Genomic DNA, 11,200 nt, shown 5'->3' on the forward strand with positions numbered 1-11,200 from the left:
AAGTAAATGTTTCTTTTAGTTTAAAAACGCCATACTAATTCCTTAAAAACATATATAGAATGTTTTTACTAATTTATCCTAATAAATATCTTGAATAAGATGTAACTCTTTAATAATTTCTTTGTTATGTAAAATCCTCTTTGTTTAAGAAGGGTAAAGTTGAAAGAACACCATGAATGTGTTCTTGATTATCTAAAGCAACCATTTGTTTAGGAACAAAATGAAAAGACTAAAGAACTACTTATTTAGAAACAAAATGAAAAATCTAAAGAATCACTTATTTAGGAACAAAAGGATAGTTAATTTAGCTCTTTTAGAATTTTTTTAATTCAGGGACGGAGCCGAGAGCTAAGAGTATAGTTTACGGATATGACTGAACCTGGTAGTTTGGATTTTAACCATGTATTTGTTTTTTTTTTAAATTATTAACTATATGTTTAAATTTAATATTTTAGAATCAGCAACGGACTAAAATCTCGAACCAATAAGCTTTAAATCCCGAATCTGCGTTTGCTTTTATTACTGGTTCCATAAAGTCCGCAACACCCCCACCCCCTTCCCTTTGTCCCTTTATATCTTGATATACACATAGATACATACATATATATATATGTACGAATTGTGTATGTCATAATGTGTATACTTACGCCTTTTCTCTACCATACGAAGGTGTACTAGTCAGACCTCTAAGGCTTCACACAAGAAGTACAACTTCAAGAGCTTTGATTCAACTTTTCAATAAGTTACTCCCTTTTTTCCAATTTTTACTTAAGGGGTTTCAACTTTCAATAAATATGAGAAAATCTTTTCATAATGACAGAAGAAAAACACATTAAGCTCTTCTTCTTCTTCCTCTCTTTTTTCTCCATATTCACTCTTTATACTTCTTGATATGGATATCAACCACATTAACCTCACTACCTCCACTTGGGAACCAACCATGTCCAATATGGAAAACCATGTCTTCCACGACCAACAACAACAACGACCATGCTTGTCCAGTATACCAAACGACCATGTATTCCACGACCATCATCAACAACAACAACAACAACAATTTCATTTCGAACAAAACCCTATTTGGCCTAGTTTTCCTCTTCAAAACCCTCATCATCACCAACTTCCCTCTTCCTCAAACCAATTGCAACAACAACAACAGCAACAACAAGTCCCTTTTGATCATGTTCAAACACTAATAGAGGATCCTAATGATCACGAACCTCATGAAGACGAAGATGAAGACGAAGAAGAAGAGGAGCTAGGAGCTATGAAGGAAATGATGTTCAAGATTGCAGCTATGCAGCCAGTTGATATTGATCCAGCCACCATTCGGAAACCTAAAAGGCGAAACGTCCGAATTAGCAACGATCCACAAAGCGTTGCAGCCAGGCTACGCCGAGAGAGAATAAGTGAAAAAATTAGGATCTTGCAAAGATTAGTCCCTGGTGGAACCAAAATGGACACTGCTTCCATGCTAGACGAAGCGATTCGCTATGTTAAGTTTCTAAAAAGGCAAATTCGTCTATTACAATCTTCTAATCATCATCTCCCACCAGCACAGGTACTAGTACCTCCATGCCCTAATAATGAAAATTGGGCAAATATTGTCACAACAACAAAAGCTCTAATTCTTGGCTCCTCTAGCACTACCACTACCGTGGCCAATAATGCTACAACTTTTGTTGGTAACACTTCATCGGATCCTACTTATGAGGTAATTGGTAATTAGCTAGGGAAAATTATTGGTAATTCATGTGATTATTATGATCATTATTGTGTACTAATTGGAATTGTTAAGAATAAAAATATTAATATATAGAGGAATTAATTATTTGTGTATATAGTGGTCATGTGAATTGTGAACTAAAAGAAATAGGTTTGTTAGGATTGTGTTGACTTACAGGGCATGATAATCATCACAACGGTTAGACTTGAGTTACGTATGTTCTATATAGTATAATAATTATACAATAAGGTGTTTTTCTATATTTTTTTCTGATCATCCGAAAGTTCGTTTGGCTGAATTCTCTCCCGGGAATAAAACAGTGACGTGAGAACCAATTGAATATGATTATACTCTTGGTTCCCTCCCCACCCACCCACCCTGAAACCCCAAATCCACCCAACCAATCATCCTCACACACACAATTTTTTGTGCTCGTGTGTGTGCTTCTGTAAAATCAAGTTATGTGTATGCATATTGAATATATTTAACTTATATATATCTATCTATCTATCTCTCTCTATATATATATATACGGATAGTGTAAAGAAGCTTTTACTCTATTACAGTCATTCAAACGAATACTAATTTATGAGATTTTAAATTTCACTTTTATGAAGATTTATCGGTAGATATCTTTTGAGTGACCTAATAGTGTAAAAAGAGAATTAACATTTACATATGATACTTGTAAAAATAGGGGGCTTGAGATAGGGAGTCTTCTTTCCTCCCGTTTTATCAATTTTTCAAAGATTTTTCGGTTGAGTTTGTGACCAAATTTAGAGGATTTGAAGTTGTATATGTATTTTAATGATAAGAAGGATGTACTAAAAAGGAATTTACTAATTAATTGGTGAATATGTCAAATTTTTTTGGATAAGGATCTTCTTTATACGTGCAGCCTCAAACATCAGATGTTAAAAAATCAAAAAATTGGATATAATATAATAATTAAATACATTTTCTGATGATGAATCAATTGTTTTAATACATATTCTGGTGATGAATCAATTGTTTTTTCTTTCTCCTATTCCATTAAAATTGCCTTGTTTTCTGTTTTTGTCCTTCCAATAATACTTCAGTAGCTTCACTTTAAAACCCTATTTTTGCAATTACACAAATATCTTTCTCTCTCATGAACTAAAGATCAGCTTTCAAGTTTCAACAATAACATACTCAGCGTGATCTCATAAATGAAATCATTACTAGAAATAGAGGCTTTTCTCACCTCTAATCAATAGAAATTTGTGTTATTAAACATGATTTTCCTACCCATTTTTCATTGAACTAGTTTACTAAAAAAGGCATGTTAGGAAATAAATACTCTTTTTCTTTTCTTTTCTCAGTGATTCAAAATTTTGTGGGAATAGCCATCTTACATTTTTCAGTAGGAAAATTCAATGGAAAATAGTGATGTTTTAGTAGTATGTTATCTTATATGAGTTAGAAAGGTTGTTTTAGATATAGATGATTTTCATAACTAAAGATCAATTTCAAAACCCTAATTTGTCTTTTCGCTCATAAATTATCATTCTTCCAATCTAAAGGAAAGCAGTCAATGTTTGTCTATTTGTAGTTCCTAATTACAATTGTCAGCTTCTAACTAGATTTCATTAAATTATTATGTTTAAATTTGACAAGTTTGATTAAGATGTATCTCTGACTTTTATCTCATAATTAGTACTGTTTCACAACACTTAATAACTTATTTGTTGGAAGACACGGAAGCACATGTTGAAGTTATTTCTTTCCTAAACAATGTATGTTTCGCTCATTTGAGGAATTAATCTACTTTTCGACTCCGTCAACATGTGTTGGTATAATATATCACAAATTACAATAAATTATAGTTGAAAGTAAAATAAACAAAAAATTGAGTAAATAAAATTCGGGCTGAGACACGGATATCTCGCTCTTTTTAAGGAGATTCAATCCCACTGCACCATAATCTACATCGATCCAGCAGTATTTATCTTGACTTGTCCCCTCCAGGATACAACAGTCCATCAACGATGTACAACAAGCAACTCTGGATTAATTTACGAGTTCAAAGCCTCCACCAAAAAAATGCATTCCTTCAACATATATAAAACTCTCTTTTTAATAGTGAATATAGTTGAAGACTTAAAATATTTTTCTTGTCTCAACTCCATCTTTCACTAATATAATTACTCTCTTTTGTATAGTGAATATAGTTAAAGACTAAGAATATTTTCTTTGTCTCAACTCTCTCTTTCACTACTATATACTATAATATTTTTTCAAATTTTTCATATTTCCTCGTCAACAACACAAAGGAATAAACACCATTATTTATAGATGAGGAATTTTTCATAGTAGTGAATAGGAAGACTATGGTGTTGTAAAGTGAAAAGTGGGTACATAAATGAGATAGATGTTATAAGAGTTACAAGCATTATTAGATAAAATAATGAGTAAAGATTACAAAAGTTATTAAAAACTAATGACCCTTCTACCATAACTTTTACCCACTAATGTAACGCTCTGAGTCTGTACCCCAGACGCTACACGGTGCTTACGACCTCGAAGGATCACAAGCTAACTCAGGACTGATATCTGTTGTGAGCACTGAGTAATAATACTGAAATAATGCGGAAAATAGGTTGAAATGCCATAATATTCATAATCTGAAATACTGATAAAATATAACATCTGATGAAAACATCTGAAATACTGAATACTGTCTGACATAGTCTAGTCTGAAAAGCCTTATACTGAACTATCTGAAAGCGGAGTTGATGGGACAAGCCCCCAACTAACTCCAACTACTGAAATACTGAAATAAAACATATCCTCGATAGATGAGGACTCACTAATAAATTTGACAATGCTGGCTAAATCTAAATCTGTCTATGCGCGATCAGGAACTTAAGCGTCTGAACCTATGATATGAGATATCATAGCACAAAAAAAGAGTATGTGTCAGTATATGGAATGTACTGATATGCTAGATGAGGTAAGGCTGAATGTAAGGGTTCATATGCATGAACAATAACTGACTGAATGATATAGTGTAACTGAATATGAGAACACATGAATAACTGAACTACTGTAAATACTGAGTATGCAATAGTGTGCATATACATGTATACTCTATCTGATACTACTAGAAAACTGTTTATTATCTGGGGATTTTACCTAGGAAATAGTATCGCAGGAAATACATACGGATTTACCTACGAAATTATTAAATTCATCAATATTACAATATATTACCTGCGAACTATATATTTGCAACAAATTTCGCAGGTAAATTTGGCGCTATATTGCGCAAATTTCTTACTTGTGATATTACCTGGGGAAATATATCGGCGGGTATTTTATCTCTAGGTAAATCCGCAGGTACGTGGACAAATATATATATTTTTTAAATCCGTAGAAAAATTTTCAGGTAATTTATCATACAGATATACTTAGAAATTTTTTGGTGGAAATTTATGTAATGGATTTTATTACCTAGGAAATTATTTGGGGATTTTGTGCTGCGAATTTTGTTGGGGATTTATTCTTGGAGATTTACCTGTGAAATTATTACTTGCGACATTACCTGAAAAAATATATCGGTGGGTCTTTTATCTCTAAGTAAATCTGCAGATATATTAACAAATATATAAAAAATTTAAATTCATAAAAAAATCCCCAGGTAATTTATCATACGGATTTACTTAGAGATATTTTGGTGGAAATTTATGTAATGAATTTTATTACCTAGAAAATTATTTGGGGATTTTGTGCTGCGAATTTTGCTGGGGATTTATTCTTGGGGATTTACCTGCAAAATTATTACTTGCGACATTAGCTGGAGAGATATATCGGCGGGTATTTTATCTCTAGGTAAATCCGCATGTATATGGACAAATATATAAAAATTTTAAATACATAAAAAAATTCCAGGTAATTTATCCTACGGATTTACTTAGAGATATTTTGGTGAAAATTTATGTAATGGATTTTATTACCTACGAAATTATTTGGAGATTTGAGCTGGGAATTTTGTTAGGGATTTATTCTTGGGGATTTACATGCGACATTATTACTTGCGACATTACCTGGGGAAATATATCGGCGGATATTTTATCTCTAGGTAAATCCGCAGGTATATTAACAAACATATATATATATTTTAAATCCATAGAAAAATCCATAGAAGGTATAATAATCACGATATAAAATAAAAAGTAATTTATTTTATATTGAGTTGAAAGTATTAGGTAGTTTCAGAATTATATATATGATGAGATTAAGGGTGGACATTCTGTTTGTTTGATTTGTTTGTTTAATATCAGTTTGTTTTTTCAATTTTTGGATTGACGAAAATGACAGCCGTAATCAAACTAAAATAAATTCGATTTAATTTAATTTTCATAAATTTGGTTCAGTTATTTCAAATTTTTATTTTGAATTTGAAGATAAAAATAGTGAGTCTTTCTTTGTCATGACCGGACATTTAAAATGTGTGATTTTTTTTTAGAAAAAAATAATTTTTTTCAAACCTATTTTTCATTTTTAAATATAAATAACTCAGCATGGATGAAATGAAATGAAATAACAGAAAAACATTATCTATACTAAATATATAAAATAATATATATATATATATATATATATATAAAATACATAAATATTTATATATATAATAAAATATATATATTATTATTATCATTGATTTTAAAGTAATATATTATATGTCGTACTTTTAGTTACACAATTTATTCATAACTAATCTGAGCATAATTATATTATTTATTTTACTATTATTATTACTGTATTAATCCGCAATCTTAGTCAATTTAATTTTTTAATATATTTATTTTCTTATCTGATTTTGCCAATTTGTAACAATTTTAACCTAATTTTATCTAATTTATTACAATCCTAGCCCAAATTGTGTCCAATTAAACTCAATTTCAAATTTCATTCAATTTTTTAACCAAATTCTTAATCTTTAAATCTCATCCGTTGATCAATATTTGTTTATTATTATATATTGATTTTTGTTAATTTTATATAGTTACTATATTTATTAAATATCAACCTAATTCAATTCAATTTTCTTAATTTATTTAAAATCTAGCCATTCATACTCAATTTGTGTCAATTGAGTTTAATTTGACTCAATCGAAATCCTTAATTCAATTTTTTAACCCAATATCTAATCCCAATTTGACGCATCTCCTCTAGTGTAATCTCAATCACTCATCATATTTGATCAACGGCCCATATTAAATCAATTTTTACTAATATTTTTCTTGAAATTGGACAGCTTCAGACTATTTTTTTTGAACCGAGGGTATATTGGAAACAACCTATGTACCTTAGCATTAAGGTCTGTGTACACTGTACCCTCTACGAACCTCAATTTGTGGGAATAAATCGGGTTATTTGTGTTGACACCTAATTTTGACCTTAGGCTGCTATTTTAGCAAAAATATTAATTTTAAATGTTGATATTTTCTACGCATTATTTTGATATCAAATTAAATATTAACATGTCGCATTCATGATTAGAAAATATACGATATTTTTTTATATTATTATTTTTTACAATATATAATATTTTACATAATTTTGCTAATATTTATTAAATCATTTTCGTAATTATACATGCCCATAATTTACAAACATTGTCTATTATTATTATTATAATTATTATTATTATTATTATTACGTCTTTTCTACATTTATTAAATAGCAACCTAAGTCAATTCAATTTTCCCAGCTTATGTAATGTCCTAGCCTAATTCTTATTCAATTAATATCAATTTTAGTCATAATTGATATTAATTCAAGCTGAATAAACTTTAGCTTGACTCAATTTCAAAAATACTTGTGAAGCTCACACGAGCTGATCAAGCAGCTAAATATGATATCAGAGATGTATTTGAGTTGATCAGCAATCTTAGCTTGACTCGTTATTGAGATCGAGAAATTAATGGTCATCAATTTTTCTGACCCCTTTTTAAATAATTTTAATCTCAGCCATTAATAAAAATCAATCTAATGGCTGAGATCAAATTTCTTACTCCTCTTCTTTTAAACAAAACAAGAAACCCTACTCTCATTTCCAGCAAAAATATCTGTCTCTCTCTATCTTCTTTCTCTTCCCTCTTTCTACACTCCCTCCCTCTCTAAAACCAAAACAACTGATGTAGCCTTCACCCCCTTCACCGTAGACCACCTTTAAGCCATTTTTCTTCTCCCATCACCATTACCCCATCTGCCACCGGCGAACTCATTTGCCCTGATCATAACAGTGACTTTGTCGAAGAATTAGAAGACCCCGAACCAATCCCCAATCTGACCCGTTTGCCCAAATCGGTTGCCTCCATGTTGAGTAATATTTTCATTGCATAACTCGTGTCTGTTTTATTAGTTTGAGTTGCCAACCGATGACCGTGAGTACGAGAATAGGAAGAGGGAGAATTATGGGAACGCGAGTGGTGGTAGGTCAGGTTCTGAAAGGAGGTTTGATACTATGTCACTGCTGTGGCCATTTGGGATGTTTGGATCAGCATTATCCTCTAGACAGGGAGGAGGATCAGGGTCTCTTGGACAACGGGACAGAGAGTCGAATAAGGTATGTATATACAAAACTTCGATCTTCTTGAATATGTGGTGTTTGTTTAGTTCATTTAAGTTAAATTTATATACTTGAATTACTGATCAAAACGGACTAGGATAGAAAGTTAATAGGTAGTCGTGTATTGTTTTGTTGTCCATTCATATTAGTAGTCCTAGTATACTTGAATTGCTGATCAAAACGGACTAGGATAGAAGGATAATAGGTAGTCATGTGTTGTTTTGCTGTCCATTCATATTAGTAGTCCTAGTATTGCTCCTTTTGTTTCTTGTCCTTCAATTTCTATTACTATACGTTGTTTCTTGTACTCTAATTATTGTATTATTTTGTTGAAGTAGGGCAGTGTTGTTATTTACTGATCAGAACAGAAGTTTATCGACTTGACTTTAGGTGTTGATATAATTCCCAAAGAGTTATTTTTTAGGTGTTGATATAATTCCCGAAGGGCTGGTTTTTAGATGTTGATAGAATTCCCAAATTACTGGTTTTAGGTGTTGATATAATTCCCAAGGACTGGTTTTTAGGTGTTCATATAATTCTTAGTTGTTGTGTGAATCAAAAATATGTAAAGTACTATGTTTGTAAAAAGCAGTTCACTACTCTCACATTATTAGATATGGCTTTAATAGACTTGAGTTTGGCACATTTGAGCTGGAATGGTGTTGTAAAGCTTCTGAATGTTTCACAAATTGTTGATAAAAATCCTTGACTTCGTATATGGAGTTTCCAGAGTTCATTTGATTAGGACATATTTATGCTAGTAGCCATTCTCCATCAGGTATACCACTAATTTCTTCCTGGTGAATTTTTTAAGTGCCATTTTTTCTCCTTTGTCTCTTGCAGTAAGAAGATGAATTCTTGGTATTTCTAAATTATGATAAGCTTTGTATCTAAAGTAGACCCACTCATGATTTATTAAAAAAACAGTTGTGAAAATTTCAAGCATTTAGTTGATATAATGTGGATACCTTAACTTAATCTGTTTGACATTAGTACTAGCGATGGCAAGTTCGTGGTTTTTTAGGCATGAATATTTACTTTTTGAACAAATCTCCCTCCCTCCCATCAATAGGCTCTCAAACCCCAGAAAGAGGGTGATGTGGGTGCCTTTACTTGATATGTTTCAAGCTGATTTAATTATTAAATATCTTCTTGGTTCTACACATCTTAATCTATTGGAGAGATGATTAAGAAGAAAAATGGCTTCTATTATCTTTTAATGGTATTCCATATTCTCTTTTAGGCAACCAATAAGAATATTTTTTCCGTAATTGTCCAGCAGGGGCATAAACCTACTGTTGGATTGCTCTATTAAGAGAATAAAATCTATATTAAGTCAGTTGTATGTTCTTCCAATGTTGCACCCAAGTCCCTCGGTCCTTTTAACATGACTAGTACTCCATGAAATTATCTCGAGTCAACTGTGAAAGAATAATCCTCCAAACAGCTCCTTAGCCCCATTTTGACCTCCGCGATACCATATACATGTGGTAAAATAGTGAAAGAAAGTTTGTGTCGTACTCCTTAGTTTAGAGCACTATTCTATTGGTATAAAAAGTCTTTTGGATCATTCTAACCAAGAGTTTTTCATTTTAAACAGTTTATAAAGTCTCTAAGCCTCGCAATGCGATTTTTAAGTCTGTAAAAGAATTGCTTGTTTGAAAAAAATATGAAGCAAATTTGGGAAATTAGTTGTCAAGAAAAACTCCATTGAGCCAAAATAGTGTTGGATCTATATAGTGTTGTGATACCTTAGGAAAATTACACACCGGAAGATAGAGAAGAGTGAAGTGTTATATAAGAAAGAGCACAAGTTCATACGGTCATTTTGGACAAAGCGAACAATACGTACCATGTGCTTGGGATGTAACAAGTATGATTTAGAGCGAAATCCTTGCAGTATGAAGGTGGGGAAAATCGCGGCAAGGATGTTGAGTCCCTAAGGAGGGGTGTATGACTCCTACGATGGAATTTGGGGTGATGAGGGTTGGTCAAAAAGAGAAATTGATAGGCTTCTTGGCTGGCAGTTATTAGAAGAAGGGATGCACATGACACTTTTAAGACAAATCCACATTGAAAATAGAGAGAAGAATAAACTACTAGATCACAAGTTCTTTTGGTACGCGTACTCTTGGACTCGATGATGGGAACCAAAGGAACAAATCCATGAGATCCGTTAAGCCAAGACGGATAGTACGTGTCATGGGCTTAGTACGTGTCATGGGCTTGGCCCTTGGGTTGTGACCAGCTTCAGGGCAAGTAATAGTTTCTCTTTTCTTAGGGCTAAATTCCTAATATACATGTGCAAATAGAGTTTAGTGAATATAACTCGAGGATAAAGTGAAACAAAAAACCTGACTATGTATACGTAATGCATAAAACAAAATTCCTGAGCATGTACTAGGAAGATTATAGTATCTTACCTACTGAAGGAACCCAATAATCTTTCTAAGTGTACTGATCAAAATATTTAAGAAAAGAAGAAGAGATGGATTGTTGTATACTGACTGGCTTGTATTTCTTAGTGTTGTCATCATTCGTCTCTATGGAGCACATAATTCATATCTTCCAATAATAATTCTAGTTAAACATATCCATTATAAAGGTATCAGTCATCTTCCATAAGATAGGGAAACAAATTGTCAATCGATCAACTATGCTTCACCAAAGTCTTACTTAATATAAAGTACGTTCATGTGTAGTACAAAATACTGGTAACTTGAATTTATTTGGATGACACAACTGCAGAACTTATCAAGAATCAGGTGATCCATCAAAGCTTCCACTGGGATCATCAGTGAGAAACATATATAAATCATGCTTACAGGTACTTAGATCTTGTGTCACTAAGCCTTTAATGTGTAAACCTGGTTCTT

General features: G+C 31.9%; 1 protein-coding gene across 1 annotated transcript; it reads left to right on the plus strand.

Moving 5' to 3' along the window:
• The first annotated feature begins 610 nt into the window (after positions 1-610).
• On the plus strand, positions 611-1,907 carry LOC107849978 (transcription factor IND-like). The gene has a single exon (XM_016694477.2). It carries the CDS (start codon positions 893-895, stop codon positions 1,727-1,729), a length of 837 nt encoding a protein of 278 aa, XP_016549963.2. The 5' UTR covers positions 611-892; the 3' UTR covers positions 1,730-1,907.
• The last annotated feature ends 9,293 nt before the right edge of the window (positions 1,908-11,200 follow it).

Source organism: Capsicum annuum, chromosome 12, assembly GCF_002878395.1.
Source record: "Capsicum annuum cultivar UCD-10X-F1 chromosome 12, UCD10Xv1.1, whole genome shotgun sequence".
NCBI classification, from domain to species: domain Eukaryota; kingdom Viridiplantae; phylum Streptophyta; class Magnoliopsida; order Solanales; family Solanaceae; genus Capsicum; species Capsicum annuum.

Bases quoted from the DNA above. Each gene is read 5' to 3' on its own strand.
- LOC107849978 (XM_016694477.2), top strand. From the start codon at position 893: ATGGATATCAACCACATTAACCTCACTACCTCCACTTGGGAACCAACC.